The 18,190-nt window shown below is 57.8% G+C and overlaps 2 protein-coding genes across 3 annotated transcripts; one reads left to right on the forward strand and one right to left on the reverse strand.

The window, feature by feature from the left end:
- Positions 1 to 780: 780 nt before the first annotated feature.
- YIF1B (Yip1 interacting factor homolog B, membrane trafficking protein) lies at positions 781 to 8,990 on the forward strand. 2 transcript variants are annotated; one of them, XM_004441482.3, is made up of 8 exons: positions 781 to 872; positions 5,636 to 5,874; positions 5,958 to 6,062; positions 6,253 to 6,331; positions 6,464 to 6,521; positions 7,424 to 7,579; positions 7,655 to 7,748; positions 8,631 to 8,990. In XM_004441482.3, exons 1-8 carry the CDS (start codon positions 830 to 832, stop codon positions 8,784 to 8,786), a joined length of 930 nt encoding a protein of 309 aa, XP_004441539.1. In that variant the 5' UTR covers positions 781 to 829; the 3' UTR covers positions 8,787 to 8,990. The 2 variants fall into 2 exon arrangements, with proteins under 2 accessions (XP_004441539.1, XP_014651656.1); XM_014796170.2 differs by having other exon boundaries at positions 783 to 881.
- A 100-nt stretch (positions 8,991 to 9,090) lies between these two features.
- On the reverse strand, positions 9,091 to 9,906 carry C33H19orf33 (chromosome 33 C19orf33 homolog). Its single transcript, XM_014796104.2, has 4 exons — positions 9,758 to 9,906; positions 9,529 to 9,641; positions 9,312 to 9,380; positions 9,091 to 9,212 (listed from the first exon to the last, which is right to left on the reverse strand). Exons 1-4 carry the CDS (start codon positions 9,777 to 9,779, stop codon positions 9,129 to 9,131), a joined length of 288 nt encoding a protein of 95 aa, XP_014651590.1. The 5' UTR covers positions 9,780 to 9,906; the 3' UTR covers positions 9,091 to 9,128.
- Between the last annotated feature and the right edge of the window lie 8,284 nt (positions 9,907 to 18,190).

Here is an 18,190-nt window from a genome sequence, read left to right on the forward strand (position 1 = left end):
GTCACTTCTACCATTATCTTTGCCTCAGATAAGGGGAGGAGACCGAGGGACAGAAAAGGGGAGGCTGAGGGGAAGAGAAAGGGGGAGACCGGATGAGATGAAGGGGGAGACAGGGGGACGGAGAGAGGAGGGACGACGGAAGCTTCATTTCCAGGCTCCTCATTTGCAGGTGTGGCTGTGTGTGCTATGAGTTGCTGGGGCTTGTAGTGTTTTGGGCGGACCAGGAAGCCAGGTCGCAATACAAGAGCATTTGTGAATTTCTGGGAAAATGTCTAAAGATGTCTTCAAAGAAAGACTCCTGATTCTTCCCACCTAACTTGTTGGGCGTCCTTTTCTCATTCCAAATATTCACTTTAATACCTAAGGTCTGCCAAAATTGTACAAGCGTTAGAGCTCGCACAGCTCCGCTTAGCCCCTCGGGGACACAAATGGATCTCTCCTCCCCCGCTCCACACCCTTCCCTGGCTCCCCAGCGCTCTCAGCGACCCAAATTGAGCGCCTGTTTATAGAGAACTCCATTTCCCATCGGCCCCTCCGCTCCACAACTACATTTCCCGTCATGCACGACACCGCCCACTCCTAGGATTGCTCCTGGCTCCGCCCTCCTGCCCCTCGGGTCCCAACTCTCGCCTTACGTCACCGGCCTCCAGTCCCCGCCTCTCACCCGCCGCCGACTCGTCCAGGCCTCCGCGAGGGGGCGTGGCCTCTGCTCGATCATGTCTCCCATTGGCTGTCGCGTCGGCGGTAGGGCGTGGCTACGGGAGCCGGGCGGGCACATTTGGAACCGCGGCCAGGGCGGCGGCGGCAGTGGTGGCGGTGGTGGTGGAGGATGCAGCCGGCAGGCTTGGCGGCGGCGGGGACGCCCCGGCAGCGTAAGTGGCGTACGTGGCCGGGCGAGGAGACCGGGCGGGCGGGGCCGCTGCGGCGGTTGGCGAGGTCGCTGCGGGTCGGAAGTCACGAGGTCAGGGATCTGGAGCTTCGAGGTGTGCACAGCGCAGAGATGCCAGGTCCGGGTAGGGGGCGCGTTGGGGTCGATTATTCTTTTCTTTAGGACATTCCTTGGGAAGAAAACCACTTTGGGTAGGCTATGGTGTGATGTGCAGAAAAACGCGACTTTCATTCATTGTCAGTTAGCGATCGGCCCGCTCCCCGCCTCCCGTGGCCTCGGGCCGTCGCCCACGCTTTTTAGGACGGCGTTCACAGCCCTGCGTGAGCGCGGAGGGCCATTTACCCCGCATTTAAATTGGAACCTGTATTTACCGTACTGGTCACGCCCCTTTCCCCTCTGGATTTGTGTCTCTCTCTGTAAGTTCTCTGCAGCTCCGTGAGTGTGCGTGCATCTCGTTTATTCATTCAACACATCCTGCCTCTGCTCCCCTTGGGCCAGGCCCCGTGCTGGAGTTGGGGTGCCCCGTGGTAACCAACATAGCACTGGTCCTTGTCAGCTTACAGCTCAGAGTGGAGTGGGAAGACAGACACTATACTCCAGAGCAAACGAGTCAGCAAGATAATTTGGGGAGTGATTAGGGCCGGAGGGGAATAACTAATCCAGGATGTGCCCTGGGGTTGAGGAGGCCTCTCTGTGGAGGGAGAAGGCGCAATGCGCTCATTCCTTTCTTCACCCTTTGTGAAGTGCCTGGCTGGCCCTGGGGTGGGTGATGCTGGGGATACAGCAGTGCCAGACAGCCCTGGTTCCTGTCCTCATGGAGCTACCATTACGGGGCAGAGGACAGCGACAGTCTAGAGTGGCAGGGCTATGATGAGAGAAGCACAGGCGGAGGAGCCAGGGCCAGGATGGCGGAAGCCCCATCACAGTGGTTGTGGCTGGGATGGAGGTGTTGTGGTAGCCCCAGCTTAGGCACGTGACCCAGCCTGGGGGTGTCAGGGAAGCTTCCTGGAAGAGGTACATCTAATGATGAAGAATTAGCCCAGAGAAGGGGATCTGTGGTAAGAAGGAAAAGCATTGGAAGCCTGTGCCAAGTAAACAAGTAGACAAATGAATATATATTTAGCAACAGTGATAAGTGCTCAGAAGGGAAAAAGCACCACTGGGTATTATGTGAAAGAACAGATTGGGGCCGGCCCCGTGGCTTAGCGGTTAAGTGCGCGCGCTCCACTGCTGGCGGCCCGGGTTCAGATCCTGGGCGCACACCAACGCACCGCTTCTCCGGCCATGCTGAGGCCGCGTCCCACATACAGCAACTAGAAGGATGTGCAGCTATGACATACAACTATCTACTGGGGCTTTGGGGAAAAAAAGGAGGAGGATTGGCAATAGATGTTAGCTCAGAGCTGGTCTTCCTCAGCAAAAAGAGGATTAGCACGGATGTTAGCTCAGGGCTGATTTTCCTCACAAAAAAAAAAAAAAAGAACAGATGGGGCTAGTGCTTCATATTGAGGAGTGAGTAAGGTCCCCCTGAGAAGGAAGCATTTGCATTGAGGCCTGAGTGCTATATTGGCAGGTGCTAATCGTGGCAGGTGTTCCAAGGAGATAGCACTGCATGCTCAGAAGCCTGTGGGGCGAGGAGCTTGGCAGGGTCAGGGCCCAGAGGAGGCCGTTGTGACTGGGTACAGAGAGCCAGTCATCAAGCGAGGGTGGTTGGCAGGGCCGGGTCATGCAGGGCCTCGTAGGTGTTTGGATATTTTTTTGTGGGGAGGAAGATTAGCCCTGAGCTAACATCCCTTGCCAATCCTCCTCTTTTTGCTGAGGAAGATTGGCCCTGGGCTAACATCCGTGCCCATCTTCCTCTACTTTATATGTGGGACGCCTGCTACAGCATGGCTTGACAAGTGGTGCATCGGTCTGTGCCTGGGATCCGAACCTGTGAACCCTGGGCCGCCGAAGTGGAGCGCGCCAACTTAACCGCTACGCCACCAGGCCGGCCCCAGGCATTTGGATTTTATTCTCAGCACAGTGGGCTCCAGTCTTAGGCAGAGGACATGAAATGTTCTCTTCTGCATTTTTTTTTTTTTTAAAGATTTTATTTATTCATTTTTTTCCCCCCAAAGCCCCAGTAGATAGTTGTATGTCGTAGGTTCACATCCTTCTAGTTGCTGTACGTGGGACTCAGCCTCGCATTGGAGGGAGAAGTGGTGCCTTGGGGCGTGCCCGGGATCCGAACCCGGGCCGCCAGCATCAGAGCGCACGCACTTAACCCCTAAGCCACGGAGCCGGCCCCTCTTCTGCATTTAAAAAGATCTCTCTGGGGGCCGGCCCGGTGGTGCAAGCCGTTAAGTGCGCGCGCTCCGCTGCGGTGGCCCGGGGTTTGCTGGTTCGGATCCCCGGCGCGCACCGACGCACTGCTTGGCAAGCCATGCTGTGGCGGCCTCCCATATAAAGTGGAGGAAGATGGGCACAGATGTTAGCCCAGGGCCGTCTTCCTCAGCAAAAAAAGAGGAGGATTGGCGGATGTTAGCACAGGGCTGATCTCCTCACAAAAAAAAAAAAAAAAAAAGATCTCTCTGGCTGCCGACTGGAGAGAAGGTTGGTGGGGCTAAGAATGGACAGGGGGACCTGGTAGGAGGACATTTAAGTCAGGTGCGAGGTCACAGTCTGAGAGGGGAGGGTAACATTGAGACACAGTGGGCGAGCACTAGCCATTGGTTGGCTGGATGTCAGACAGAAGGGGAATCCGGGGTTTGGACACTGAGGTAAGGGCCCAGGGGCAGCCAGAGGGCGTTGCTGGGAAGTGGCCAGACCCGGGTCTGGAGCCAGGAGGGAAGTGGTAGCTGGAAACAGAGGCCGGAGCCCAGGGCACACCGTGGCTGGGAAAGCTGTGGGCGGTGAGATTGCCCCAGGTGAGAGGCAGAAGACGAGGGAAGAGTGGAAACGGGTCACACATTTCAGGGAGCTGGAAATAACTCATTGATGGAGAGGGACCGATCGGGAGACCCTCAGTTCCGTGAAGGCAGGAGCGTTTGCCTTTTGATCCTTACTGTATCGGCCAGGCCTGCAGCAGAGCCTGACTCACAGAGGTCCTCAAGAGGTGTCTGGGGGCCAGACGGGAAAGAGAAAGAGGTCGTGTCCCGGAAGCCAGGAGAGCAGAGTTGGCGGTTGGCATCCGGGGCAGTGGCGTCAAATGCTGCCGAGGGCTCGAGTCAGAGAAAGTGGCGTGGCGGCCTCGGCCTGGAAGTGCGGAGAGCCAGTTAGGAGGCCGGCGGGAGCAGAACCCCAAGGGCCAGGGGCTGAGGGGTGACAGGGAGAGAGGAAGGTTTGCGTTGAAGCTTCAGGAAGTCGGCCCTTCTGGCCACAAGAGGGACAAGGAAGAGGGAGGTGGGCTTGGGGACAAGCGGGCAGGGGCCAGGGCTGCCTGCTGTGGGATTGAGGGCGCCTGGGCCTGTCTTCAGGCTACAAGTAGTTGAGAGGAAGAGTTGAGGCGCTAGTCATTAACAGGTGACAGGGACTGGCCGCTTGTTTTGTGCCGGGCCCGGGGCTGAGCGGTTTCTAAGGTCCCTTTGCCTCGGCCCTGAACTCCGCTCTGCAGAGGAGAGAACTGAGACTCAGAGGAAGCCACGATGGGATTATTCAGCTCCAGACTGCTCAGGAGCGGGGCCCTGGAGCCAGAGTGCTGGGCTCAGGTCCGCCCTGTCCGTGTTCCCCGTCTCCCCGGCTGCCTTACCCACCCCAGCTGAGCGCACCTCCAGCAGGTCCTGCCCCTCCTCCCTCCACAGTCTCTCGGGAAGCAGCCCATGCCCTCCCCACCGCTGCCCCACCCTCTGTCCTGCCCTCCCACCTCAGCCGCTTCCTGCCTCCTCTCCTCTCCCTGTCCCCCCCCCCAACCTGTTCCCCACGTGAAGCCAGAGGGACCTTTTAAAAACTTGAAACCTGGCTCTGCCTCCTACTATGTATGACTTAGGGCAAGGGCCTGAAGCTCTTTGGCACTTGCTTTTCCCATCTGTAAAATGGGGATGATAACAGCATCGACACAAATGGAGTTGTCGTGAGAATTAAAGGAGTTAATCCATAGTGTGTAGAACACGGCCTGGTATGTGTAAGTGCTCAGTTAGGGTTCATTATTCTAACATTTATCAGGCCCACCTGGGCTGGACCCCTGCTGTCGCTCAGTCAGTTTGGCCCTTTGCACAAGTCACGTAGCCTGTCTGGGCCTGGGTTACCACATCTGTAAGATGAGGATAGCCATTTACTCATTCATCAGGATTTTATCAAGTCCTTCCTCTAGCCCTGTTCTGGGGGCTGGGGATTCTGCCACGAACAAGACAAAGATCCCCACCTTGGGGGGCTCACGTTTTAGTGGGAGACAGAGAGTGAACAAAATACAGAAAACACTATGTTAGCTGGTGCTGAGTTTTGTGGATATCAGTGAAGCAGGGAAGGAGGGTGGGGAGATGCAGTTGTAGACAGGATGGTCAGGGAAGGCCCCCCTGAGCCAAGACTTCAAGGCAGGGAGGGAGCCATGAGGACATCTGGGGCAAGGCCCCAGTACGTGGTAGCTGTCAACATCATCGTCATCGCCGCCATCATCGTCATCATCATTTGGATGGATGGATGGGCGTCAGGCAGAGCCACTGCACTAGACTAGCTGGCCCGTGTGACATTGGAGCCAGTGCTCCCCGCGGCAGAAGAGGGGGCACGCCTGCACGATGAATGAGCCTTCCCACCCCTCTCCCCCTGCAGCCTCGAAGCGGAGGATCCCTGTGTCCCAGCCGGGCATGGCTGACCCCCACCAGCTTTTTGATGACACGAGTTCGGCCCAGAGCCAGGGCTACGGGGCCCAGCGGGGACCAGGCAGCTTGGGCTACCCCGCAGCTGCGGCCTCGCCCCAGGCGGCCTTCCTGGCTGATCCCGTGTCCAACATGGCCATGGCCTATGGGAGCAGCCTGGCTGCGCAGGGCAAGGAGCTGGTGGATAAGAACGTGAGTGGGCCGGGCTGGGGGCGAGGAGTCGGGGGGGGGGCCATGGGGGGGCCGGGGCGTCAGGTCTGAGCTCTTCTCCCCAGATTGACCGCTTCATCCCCGTCACCAAGCTCAAGTATTACTTCGCCGTGGACACGCTGTACGTGGGCAAAAAGCTGGGCCTGCTCTTCTTCCCCTACCTGCACCAGGTGAGCATCGCCCCCCTGGGGGACGCGGTCTGCGCGGGGACAGCCAGTGCGAGAGGGCAGGGGCCTGGGGGTGAGTCAGAGGCTGGGGCAGGTGCGAGGCCCAGGGCAGTAGGCTCGCCCCAAGAGAAGGCCTGTAAGCAGGGTGGGGGAGCCCAGGTCTGGGGGTCTTGCCTGCCCCCTCTCCCCACAGGACTGGGAGGTGCAGTACCAGCAGGACACGCCAGTGGCCCCCCGCTTTGACATCAACGCTCCTGACCTCTACATTCCAGGTTTCACCCTCCCCGCGTCCATCCCGCACCCTCCTACCTCTGGGTGGGCACGTCTCGCGGACGTTTAGGTGCCCGGAGGCCCCGGGGGTTCCTTCCTTCTCTGACCTGTGTCTGTGTGTCTGTCTCCCACAGCTATGGCTTTCATCACCTACGTCTTGGTGGCTGGCCTGGCCCTGGGGACCCAGGATAGGTAGGAGAGGCCTGGGGTCAGCAGAATCGAGGGGGCCTGGGGGGCAGTCAGGAAGGTCTCTTGCATCCCCTCTCTCAGAAGAGCCCCACCGTGCTCCCAGGTAGCCCAAGACAGAGCCCTCTGTCACACTCAGGGTCACCCTCGCCTCTTCACTCTCTTTCCCACCACGTGCAGCCCATCACCACCCCCTGTGCTGGGTGACTCTAAATCCGGCCCTCCCTTGGCCTCCACCACCAGATCCAGCCTCATCCTCGCCCTCTCTGCCCATCCTCCTCACTCTGCTGCACCACCCTGGTCCTCTTTCCATCTTCCAGAGGGCCTGGTGCTGCCACCCCAGGTCCTTTGCACGTCCAGTTCCCTTTGCTCAGGAGTATGTTCCTCCCCTACAGCATCTGCTCATCCACAATGTGTCCACTCTGTTGTCACTTCCTCAGGGAAGCCTTCCCGCCCCCAGTCTGGGTCACGGTCCCACCTCTCGTTCATAGGCCCCTGTTCACTTCCTTTGTGGCACTGAAAACAGCTATCATTAGAATCAGTTCATTGTCGAGGCACTGGGGATATGACAGAGACCAAGGTCCTTCTCCCCCAGCTCCTTACTCCAGGCCCCAGCTCAGTGTCCCCTCCCCTGGGAAGCCCTCTCTGACATACCCTCCTGACTGGGTCAGGCACCTCCCCTGGGCTCCCAGCACCCCCTGCGCTTCCCCCATCCCAGCCCTGACCTCTCTGGGCTGTCACTGAGGACAGGTCCGCCTTCCCTGTAATGGGGTTTCCACGAGGACAGGGCCCAGATCTGTCTCGGTCTCTGCTGGGTCTCCAGCCCCACCCAGCACAGGCTGTCCCCAGGCGCATGCCCAGGGAGGGTCTGAGTGGGCCTGCGGATGACAGGGCTTGGGCGCTGGCAGGTTCTCCCCAGACCTCCTGGGGCTGCAGGCCAGCTCAGCCCTGGCATGGCTGACACTGGAGGTGCTGGCCATCCTGCTCGGCCTCTACCTGGTCACCGTCAACACTGACCTCACCACTATCGACCTGGTGGCCTTCCTGGGCTACAAGTATGTCGGGTGAGTACCCCTCCGCCTCCCGCTGCCAGCCCCAGCCCTGGGCCTCATCCTCAGACCAGCCTTGGCCTCCCCCAGGATGATCGGCGGGGTCCTCACGGGCCTGCTCTTCGGGAAGACGGGCTACCACCTAGTCCTGGGCTGGTGCTGTGTGTCCATCTTCGTGTTCATGGTGAGTGGGGCTCAGGGGAGGACGGGTGAGGGCACAGGCCTCCTGGGCAGAGTCGGGCTCCCTGGAGGCATCTGAGCAGAGGCTGGGAGGTGGGGAGTTTAGACGAGAGCCGCATTGCTGGACTGAGGAGCCCTGGAGTGGCTCCCCAGCCCCGGGGTCAGGAGGGCTTCCTGGAAGAGGAGGTGTCCAAGCTGGGGCCTGAAGGAAGGGAGGGAGCCAGCTGGGCTGCCAGGGTAGGCTCTCCCTCTCACTCCACTCTCCCTGCATGGTGGGCTTTCCTGCCAATCTGTTAGGACAAGAAAAGCTTCAGCACCACGGAAGTAACTCTCTGAGGCCCCCTCCAGCTGGAGTGGAGACGCTGGTTAAGAGCCCTGGGCTACACTGGGTCCTGGGCAAATCACCTCCTCTCTAAACCTCAGTTTCCCCTTTTATAAAATGGGGGTGATGATAATTGCATCTCGGGGTCCTGGGAGGATTCAGTGGGAGCATGTGTGAGGAGCAGAGGGCAGAAATTGGTGGCTGGTGGGCCCCATCTGACCCTCAGACAAACTTCGACTTAGATGTCATTATTTACAAGTTTTTTTTAAAAAAAGTATGTCTGGCTTGGTTGAAATACTGTCACTTGGCCACCCTCTTCCGGCAGGGTATTCACAGTGACGTTCCCACCTCAATCGAGGCCTCCCCTGGCATTTGAGTTGGAACACCCCCCCCCCCCCCCCGTTTCCCCCAATCCTGGGGAGGAGCAAGTCCTCCCCCGAAGCAGAGACCTGGGCCCCTGTGGACGGAGGGGGAAACTGGTGGCTGCAGAGGGGCGGGGACTGGAAGCAGGTCCAGGGGCGTCCAGGGGCCGAGGGCTCAAGGGCCAACCCCCTCCCGCCCCAGATCCGGACGCTGCGTCTGAAGATCCTGGCTGAGGCGGCGGCCGAGGGCGTCCCGGTGCGCGGGGCGCGGAACCAGCTGCGCATGTACCTGACCATGGCCGTGGCGGCGGCGCAGCCCCTGCTCATGTACTGGCTCACCTTCCACCTGGTGCGGTGACGGCGCCCGGCCGGCCGTCGCCCCAGCTGCTGCTCCTGGCGGCCACCGCGCCGCCGCCGCTCATCTCCCCCGCCCGCCCGCCGTGGCAGCGGCGCCCCCAGCCCCAGTCCCCCCCTTGCCAAGGTGCTGAGATCTCCAGCTGCACAGGCCGCGCCAGCGGTGCGGCCACTGTTCCAGAAACAATAAACCGTGATGGGCACGGCGTGCGCAGCCTCTCCTTGGCCGCGCGGCCGCCCGGCAGGGGGCAGGCCCGGCCCGGGAAGGGGGTCGGCGCGGGGGCGGGGCCGGGACCAGAAGACGAGCGGAGGGCCAGAGAGGTTTTAATAAGCCCCGCCCCGCCCGTCAGTGCGAAGCCTCCTTCTTCCCCTTCTTCTTCTTCTTCTTCTTCATCTTGGGCTTCTTGACCTTGCCCGCGGTGCCTTCGTGCTGTGGCCGAGGGCGGTGGGGGGAGAGGAGAGAGGGTCCGCGGGTGAGACCCTGCCCTCCCCTGGGCACCGGGCAGCCGCTGGGAGGGGAGGTCCTTACCTTGGCCTCCGTGTCCGAGCCGCTGGAGCTGCTGCTGCTGCTGCTGTCCGTGGAGCCGCGGGGGCCGTGCTGGTTGGGGGCGTGGCAGTGAGGCCGGCCCTTACCCAGTCCCCCCCGCCCCCCAAGTTGGAAGCCCGAGGCCGGGCAGGGCCCTGGGATCAGAAGCTACTCGTTTCCCCCCGCCCCGCGGGGTGTGCCTGGTCCTGTGATCACTTACCCCCGGGCTACCAGCTGCCCCTGCCTCGGGCGGGCCCTGAACTTTGGGGGGGCTGTGCTTGGGGTCGCCCAGCTGGCCTGCCTCCGGCAGTTTCTGGGGGGAGGGCTCCACGGCTGCGGAGAGAAGCCGAGCGGGGTGCGTTGGCGCAGGCGCAAGGACTGCCCTCTCGGAGGGGTCCTGGGTGAGGCCGGCCTCCCGCCCCCCGAGTTCCCCACTCCCCGGAGCGCACCTGCCGCCAGGTCGAGGTCCATGGTGGTGGGAGCGGGCTGTCGGGTGGGCGGGGAGGGCCGGGAGGGCGCGGGGAGGAGCCGCGGGCCCCGCCCGCCCCAGGAATTCTGGGCGCCCCGCCCGACCTTTGTTCAGTCCTTAGCCGTGACTCACCGCCGCTCCCGAGCGCCGCCCAGCTTTCCCCGTGGGAAATGGGGAGGGTGGACGGTTGACTGCTGTGGCCCTCCACCCCCACCGCGGAGCCTGGGCAAGGGGGACAGGGGAATATGTGGGCAGCTGCAGATTTCTGGGCAGGGGGCTGGAGCTGTCATCAGCTTCCCCAAAAAGGGGCAGATGCCTGCTTTGCACGTGAGAGGGAGGGTGCCCCGTCGTGCCCTCTGTGCCATGACAATAATTCTAACACGCTGTGTGCACTTACTGTGCGCCGGGCGCTCTTCCAAGACCTTCGCTTCCATTAACTCACTTGAACGATCCTCGGCGGCGGCTTGGTGAGAAGCCGTGTCTGGAGGCGTGAAGAGCCTGAACTAGGAACCAGCCTGCTGAGTCTGAAGCCCAGCTGGACCGTTTAGTAGGGGGTCATCTGGGGAGAGTTGCTCACCTCTCTTGCCTCAGTTTCCTCATCTGTAAATGACAGCTACTTTATGGGGTTAACCTAGAATCAAATGGATTTGTTTCCTGGAACATGCCTGGCACAAAGTAAGTGCTTATAAAATAATATTTGGGGAATTTTTAAAGACAAGTATTGTGACTAGCCCTATTTCACAGATGAGAAAACTGAGGGAGCAGACCGTTAATTAAGAGGATGAGGGGGCCGGCCCTGTGGCTTGGTGGTTAAGTGCGCGCGCTGCAATGCTGGTGGCCTGGGTTCGGATCCCGGGTGCGCATCGAGGCACCACTTCTCCGTCCATCCTGAGGCCGAGTCCCACATACAGCAACTAGAAGGATGTGCAGCTATGACATACAACTATCTACTGGGGCTTTGGGGGGAAAAAATAAAATAAATAAAATCTTTAAAAAAAAAAAAAAAAAAAGAGGATGAGGGGCAGATGTAGCAATGAGCAGGCTGGAACTGGGATTCAGACCCAGGCAGTGTGGCTCGAGTCTAAGGCTCTGCCTGGCCCGGCCCTCATCCTGGAGGGCACTCCGCGGCAGGGGCAGCCAGCAGAGCCCAGCCTTCCCTCCCGGCGCTGGGCTGGGGGAGGCTCCCATCACTGTGAGGCTAGGTGTCCTTTCAAGTTCCTCCCCAGCCCAGCCCAGCCCTGCCCCCAGCCCTGGGCTGCCCGTCCCTGCAGGAGCTGGCAGGAGGGTCTGAGGCCTGGGCATGATGAACACGTGCAATAGTCAGCCTTGTGCACTCGGGTCTTGGCTCCAAAGTCCATTCCTTAGAGGAGCTGCCTGGGCTGGCCGCTCCTCAGAGCCTGTCACTCCATCCCCTTCCCCTGCTTGAGGGCCGGCACAGCCCTCACTTTCCACTACCTGAAGTTGCCTTTCTTCTCGCTCATTCCTGCAGCGTATATTTGTTGAGCCCAGCACAGTTCAAGTGCAGGGGAGCAGAAGGAGCAAAACCAGCAAAAATTCCAGCCTCGTGGAATTGACTTTGTAGTGGGAGAAACAAGGGAAAATGTATAGCGTGTTAGGAAAAAACCTGGAAACTACAGTGTCCCATCAGTTGGTGAATGGGTAGACAAAATGTGGTCTATCTACACGATGGAATACTATTCAGCAATAAAAAGGGATGAACTCCTGACGTAGGCCCATCACGGATGAACCTCAGAAACATTCCACTGGGTGAAAGAAGCCAGACGCAAAAGATGACAGACTGTATGATCTCATTCATAGGGAGTGCTCGGAGAAGGCAATTATGGAGACAGAAAGTAGATTAGTGGTTGCTGGGAGCTGAGTGTGGCAATGCGGATTAACTGTAAATGGGCATGAGGGAGCTTACTGCAGGATGAAAATGTTCTAAAACTGATTTATGGTGACAACTGCACCACTTGGTAAAATGATTAAAAATCACTGAATTGTACATTTGAAATAGGTGAGTTGTATGTAACTTTTTTTTTTTTTAAAGTGATATGTGCTAAGAAGAGAAATACAGCAAGAAAGAGGGCTAGGTAATAACTCTGTGGTATGTTGGGGAGGGGCTGGAGTTTGGAATAAAGATCTGAAGATGAGAAGACAAGCCATGCCGGCATGTGGAGGAAGAGTGCTCTAGACAGAGGACATAGCAAGTACAAAGGCCCTGGGGCAGGAATGTATCTGTGTGTCTGAGAACTGAGGGAGATCAGAGTGGCAGAGAGAACGAAGGGAAAGAAGTAGGAAGTGAGGAGAGATGGGGGAGAGGGGTCTTGCAAACCAGTGATCTTTGGTCTTTACTCTGAGTGAGAAGAGGTGAGTGATGATTGTGGCCTTGCCCACAACTGGATGCAGAGTTATGAGAGAAAGTGTCTGTCTCTCCTGACAGAACATAAATTCCTTGAGGGTGGGGCCTTGTCTGCTTTGCTCAGCACCCAGAATGGTGTGACTCAGAGCTGGTGCTCGCTATCATTTGGTGAATGAGGTTACCTGCTGCCCGGCAGTGATGGCAGGCTAGAGCAAGCAGAGAGTGGCCCGAGTCTGGGTTCTGTGGTCAGCCTGCTTGCAGGCGAATCCTTGCGCTACCCCGTACTGCTCTGTGGACACATAAGCCAACCACTCTGGGCCTCGGTTGCATCCTCTGTATAATGGAAAACCTATAAGGTACACGGTTTTGCACAGAGCCTGCCTGGCACGAGGTAAATAGATGCTCATTAAATGTTAGTTTTCATTATTATTCACAAACGCAATTTCACGATTCCTCATGAAACTGGCGATAGGATCCCTGTGTTATATTTGAGGCAGTCAAGCTTCAAAAAGGTAAGTTTCATGCCTGAGGACACTGGGCTAGAAGGCTGAGGAGCAGCAGTGTGAGACCTTCCAGCCGGGAGACGAAGCAGCTCTTGACTACTGTGCTCAAAGTGTGGGGAGGGTGGATGGGTGGGGGAGACCACGCCCGGCCCTCCAGACTCCTCTGTTCACTCCTGTATCATAGTTAGGATGCGGCAGCTTTTACAGGGACCCGAAAGACAGAAAAAGCTTAACAAGATAGCTTCCCAGGGTTGGCCCCGTGACCTAGTGGGTAAGTTTGGCGTGTTCCACTTCGGGGGCCTGGGGTTCAGTTCCCGGGCATGGACATACACCCAAGCTTGGCGGCCAAGCTGGGGCAGCGACCCACATGCAAAATAGAGGGAGATGGGCACAGATATTATCTCAGGGCGAGTCTTCCTCAAGCAAAGGGAGGAAGATTGGCAACAGATGTTAACTCGGGGCCAATCTTCCTCAGCAAAAAAAAAAAAAAAAAAAAGGAAAGAAAAAAAAGCCACAAAAGATAGCTTCCTTTTTTGCTCCCACGAAGGCCTGGGCTAGTGGGAGTCCAGGGGGTGAGTGGTGTGCTCCGAGATCATCCAGGAACGGGGCTCCTTCTGTCTGGTTGCTCTGCATCCCTCCAGGGTGTTGCCCTTAGACATACGGGGAGGCTGGCCCCACCATGGGGTGCTCGGGAAGGGAAGGGGAAGTGGAGGGCACACCACTTCTTTTTAAGGACCCCACCAGGAGGCAGCACACGTCCCTTTGGCCAGACTCAGACCCATGGCCACATCCAGCTGCAGGGGGGACTGGGAAACACTTCCGAGCTGGGCAGCCATACACCCAGCAAAAACCGGGGGACTTTGATTACTGAAAGGAAGTGGGGGAACACGGCCACGGGAGCCTGTCCATCACTGCTCCCTGGGGGTGGCAGTGAGTGTCCCTTCCTCCCCTGCTCTGCCTGGCCCACAGGTTTACAAATGGGGCCGGATGAAGGCTGGGAAGGTGAAATGCTTGCACGAAAAACAGGCGTGAGGTCCTAAGATGAGAGCATGTCCACCGTTCTGCTCTTTGGAGAATACAAGTTCCCTGCTGTTCAGTGCTCCTCTGCCACGGCTCACAGGAGCAGGGACGGCAGCTTATGTCCGCCCTCCCAGGCCCTGCCTGCCCCTCGCATCGAAAGGCTCTGCCCTCCCAGGCCCTGCCTGCTGGTTTCGTTATTTCTGCCCACATGACTTCATCCTAAGGGTTTAAGCAACGTCTTCTCCTTTGTAGGGAAAGGGACCTGTGCTCCCAACTGGCCTGCAGCACTGACGCTATTATTCCCTGTAGCTCAGCTGACCCTGGCTCTAACATTTCCCCAGCTGACATTCTTCAGGGGTCCCTCCGACTCGGAAGTTTTTACTTCATCACTGCAATTTACAAAGAGATTTCTGGAAGCCGACTTTAGCGGCTAGGGAAGCCAAGATGGACGGAGGAGCGGACTGTCAGGAAGTCAGGCCTCCACAGGGTCCCGTGCTCCCACACATCTGAGGACTGACCTGGCTAATCGGAAAAGCAACTGCTACCAGGCCTGGTCTAGCCTCTTTCCTAAAGTTTACATGAACAGATCGCCCAGTCGATAAACATCATAATCCCTGTTCTGGAATGTTTTCTTTAAACTTTACCACATCCCCGGCGATGCATGACCTTAAGCACACAGTATGCAGGGACTCAGTTTCCTTTCCCACAAGACAAAACCGCTGTGCTGGCCCTGGCCGTTCGGCAATACTGACAATCAGCAAGTCTTGGTGGGCCGGCCTTTGGGAAGGGCCAAGGGGCCGACAGCCCCACTGGGGAAACCCAAGCTTGACCCCCACTCAGCTCACGGTTTCGTCCAGGATTTGATTTTATTCTATCTCTGAGCTAATCAATTAGCCTGTAACTGTTTCCAGAGTGCTGGCAGAAGCCTCGTGACTCCTGGGGAGAGACGAAAGGCTTTCCTACTCCCGGCAAGCAGCACCAACATCAGCATGTGTGTTGGTTTCCCCGGCCCCTTGGGGCCCGAGCGGAGGGTCCAGATGAACCCTGCACATGCGGTCGGTTGCATTACAAGAGGGACACTGAACCTGGGGAACCTGCCACTCTGGAGCAGGCGGAAGGCAAGCCTGCTCTGTCCCAGAGGGAGCCATTACTTCATCCTTCAAGGAGCCCGCTGCACACCGGGCCCTGAGACAGGGCCCAGGTGACAGCTGTCAGCTGTTCTTGGCACACCCAGTAAGACCTGTGGCAGCTCAAGACCCCCATGGAGGACTGTCTCTCCCAACAATCCACTGCACTTGGCTTCTGGTGAATCTCCATGACTAGGCCAGAGTCAGCCACTCTGATTAACCAAATTCGTTCAGTTTGTCTCATATGGCCTTTAACTAAGGCCACCATCAGCAGGACTCCAAGCAGGAGCGAGCCTGCTGATAGGAGGCCATTCTTCTGTCCAGGGTCCCGGCCTCATCCAGCTGTGAACGGCGGGGCTTATTCAGACAGCCAGGATGTAATCCAAGACTGGTCGGTCCTCCATTAGGACCCACACGTGGGAGTTCAACCTGAGCTGCTGATCTGTGGTGTCACTGCCAATGACTAGAAGGCCCAAGAGCAGCCCTCACGCGCAGTGGAGAGACACTGGGGCTTGCTCTTTCCCACAGGCAAAGACAGGGAGTCCAGGGCACAGGGCACCCCAGCTCAGGATTTGCTGTTCAGCTTGACTTGGAACACCACTGCATGGGCTTGAAGCCACACGGGCAGGGCCACTGAGTAGTTGCAGCCTCAGTGGCATACCCCGGGGCCTGCCTGGGCATCAGAGTGTGTGACTGTTATCAGCCAGATGAGGACAAGGCTGTGCAGGGCCCCGTCTCGGTAAACGTCCAGCGGCACCAGGCACAGCAGAATCGCTCGGGACTGGCCATGTCCCAGGTTACACTGCCAGCTGCAGATGCGGCAGGGCTTGGGGGGACCAGGCGACTGTTTGGCAGGTGGCGGTGTTGGATCTAGAGGACAGAGAGCGTTGACTGCACCCCACTTCCAGGCACCTCCTGGGGTCTAGGGCATTCCCTCCCCGGGTGCCGGGTTCTTGCTCTCCCTCCGAGGACAGGAAATCAGCATGTATCCCATCCCAGCAAGCAGAGCTTCACTCTTCTACCGTCACCTACTCACACTAGACCTGTTGTTCAGGAGGGTCAGATGTGGGGGGAACAAGCATTTGCACACGCTGACAGAGACTAGGTGGGCTAAGCGAGGCCCTCAATGACCAAGAGGTCATTGTCTTCACGACCTGGGACTAGTCAGTCCAAGAAAGAACCTCGAGGGCTGAACCAGAGTTAACTTCAGCCCGAGGCCCCCTTCTGGTCGCTGGCCACCAGGGGGATGCACCAATCAGGTGTGCCTGGGCTCCAGGTGAGGGGGAGGAAAGATGCACCACACCCAGGGACGATGAGGGTAGATCGTCCATAGAACTCACTGCCCCTCTGACCTGATCTTTACCCAGATGGCCGGGAGAGAAACGCTTCCTGGGGAGAGCCATGTCCAGTGACCAAACGGCCTTACTAAGTGTGTGGACCCGCAGGAGAGAGGACGAGAGAGCTTTGTAGAATTTTTAAGTCTATTCCATCTGTTCATGATGCCCGTAGCCTGGGGAGGACAGAGGCCCTGAAACGTCCACTGAATACCTGGGCTATTGGCCCACTGTTGGGCAGCCTTTGCAACAAAAAGAGCACCATTGTCAGCCTGTAAATGGTCCAGAAAGCCAAAGACATGGCACAGTTTAGTTTCAGGGGCCACACTGGCGTGGCAGGAGCCGGCTGATCAGAAAGGAGGAGCAGCACAATACTCTGAAACAGTGTGGCAGTGAGCCACCAGGCATCAGTGGGTCTGAGGTTCCTGAACACAAAGGGAGATGGAGTGGATCTCGGGGTTGCTCAGGCGCGGTGGGGCAGGTTTGGGGACAGCCACCAACTACTTGAGGAGGAACAAGGAGACAGGCAGGTGGGCAGAGGCGGACACCAGCCTCTTGAAGGAGGCTTCCTTCCTGAGCACTCCCACAGGCGACCTGACAGCTAAGATGTCATGTAACCCTCCCACCCACCCATCTTACAGGTGCAGAAACCGGAGGTTCAAAGGTGAGTGACCTGCCTGCTGCCGCACCCCTGGACAGGGGTGGGTGGGGAATCTCTTCGCAATGTCTAGGCCTCCTTGCCCGGACCACAGGCCCTCCTGCTCTGGGGTCTGACAAGTAGGTTCACTTGCTCACCAGCTCTTAGCCAGCTGCAGTGACTGTCCACAGTGCCGGGCAGCCTGGAAGGCTGGCAGGGAGAAAGCCAGGAGCGGGGTAAGATGAGGTATTCACCCAACTTGCTTATGGAATAGATTTTTTTTTTTTTTTTTTTGAGGAAGATCAGCGCTGAGCTAACATCCACGCTAACCCTCCTCTTTTTGCTGAGGAAGACCGGCTCTGAGCTAACATCTATTGCCCATCCTCCTTCCCCGCCCCCCAAAGCCCCAGCAGATAGTTATATGTCATAGTCGCACATCCTTCTAGTTGCTGTATGTGGGACGCCGCCTCAGCATGGCCAGAGAAGCGGTGCGTCGGTGCGCGCCTCGGATCCGAACCCGGGCCGCCAGTAGCAGAGCACGCGCACTTAACCACTAAGCCACGGGGCCGGCTCCTGGACTAGATTTTTAAGCCCTAACGGATTCATGTCTTTCCCCACATGTACAGAATGTGACCTTTTTGGCCTGAAGGGATTTCTAGGAAGGGTCAAGGGCAGGAGAGCTTATTGTTTCCTTGTTCCACCGGGAGGCCACAGCAACATCTGGAACTGTCAGGCTGCTTGGGGCCCACAGGCTGGCCCAGCAGTCCCGCCCACTCCCGGGCCAGGGCCCAGCCTCCTGAGTGACCAAGGCAGGTGGAGGCCCCAGGCTATCTGCCTGACCCCGGGAGTTGTCCAGAAGCTGCTCTAATGTTTAGGACTACATGTTTGGAAGAAGGAGGGAGGGAAGGGGCTTCCCGAGTCTACAGACAGGAAGGGAACACCCAGAGGAAGGCAGCAGAATTGCGCCTGAGCCTAGAGGCTGGATTCAGCTGGGTGATGCCCCGTCCACAGTTCAGTGCAGGGGCACGTGGGAGACCCAAGGAAGACTGCAGGGCTGCAGCAAAAGATGAAAATCATGGATGCCAAAGTGATTTTCAGCCAAACCCACTCCAACCTCAGGAAGGCTTCCCCTAGACAGCGTGTGTCCTTATTCCAACCCTCCTGGCCCTCAAAGGCAGTGTTTCAAGGAGTGGGCTACAATCCACAGTGGGTCATTAAAAAAAAAAAAAAAAAAAAATCAATTCAGTGGGTGTTGCCAGAATTTTTAAAAAGTGAAATTGAATAAGAAAATATCAGAGCTCACCATAGGTGGTGGTAAGGCTGTGTGTTGTTTGGTGAAACTTTATGGGCACTCAGTTGTAATGTATGATGTATTTTGTTCAAAAACATCAGAAAGATGCTATTTTTTTAATGAGTCCATTTCTAGAATG

This window comes from Ceratotherium simum, chromosome 33 (assembly GCF_057802395.1).
Source record: "Ceratotherium simum simum isolate JZ-2026a chromosome 33, ASM5780239v1, whole genome shotgun sequence".
In the NCBI taxonomy this organism is placed as follows: domain Eukaryota; kingdom Metazoa; phylum Chordata; class Mammalia; order Perissodactyla; family Rhinocerotidae; genus Ceratotherium; species Ceratotherium simum.

Excerpts from the sequence above, each read along its gene's own strand:
- YIF1B (XM_014796170.2), top strand. The coding sequence starts at position 830 with ATGCAGCCGGCAGGCTTGGCGGCGGCGGGGACGCCCCGGCAGCGTAAG. Across the intron at positions 882-5,635 it reads GCCCCGGCAGCGTAAGTGGC|CCTCGAAGCGGAGGATCCCT; the intron begins GTACGTGGCCGG and ends CTCCCCCTGCAG. Across the intron at positions 6,063-6,252 it reads TCTTCCCCTACCTGCACCAG|GACTGGGAGGTGCAGTACCA; the intron begins GTGAGCATCGCC and ends CTCTCCCCACAG.
- C33H19orf33 (XM_014796104.2), bottom strand. The coding sequence starts at position 9,779 with ATGGACCTCGACCTGGCGGCAG. Across the intron at positions 9,381-9,528 it reads GGGCAGCTGGTAGCCCGGGG|CACGGCCCCCGCGGCTCCAC; the intron begins GTAAGTGATCAC and ends GCCCCCAACCAG. Across the intron at positions 9,213-9,311 it reads GCTCGGACACGGAGGCCAAG|CACGAAGGCACCGCGGGCAA; the intron begins GTAAGGACCTCC and ends CCTCGGCCACAG.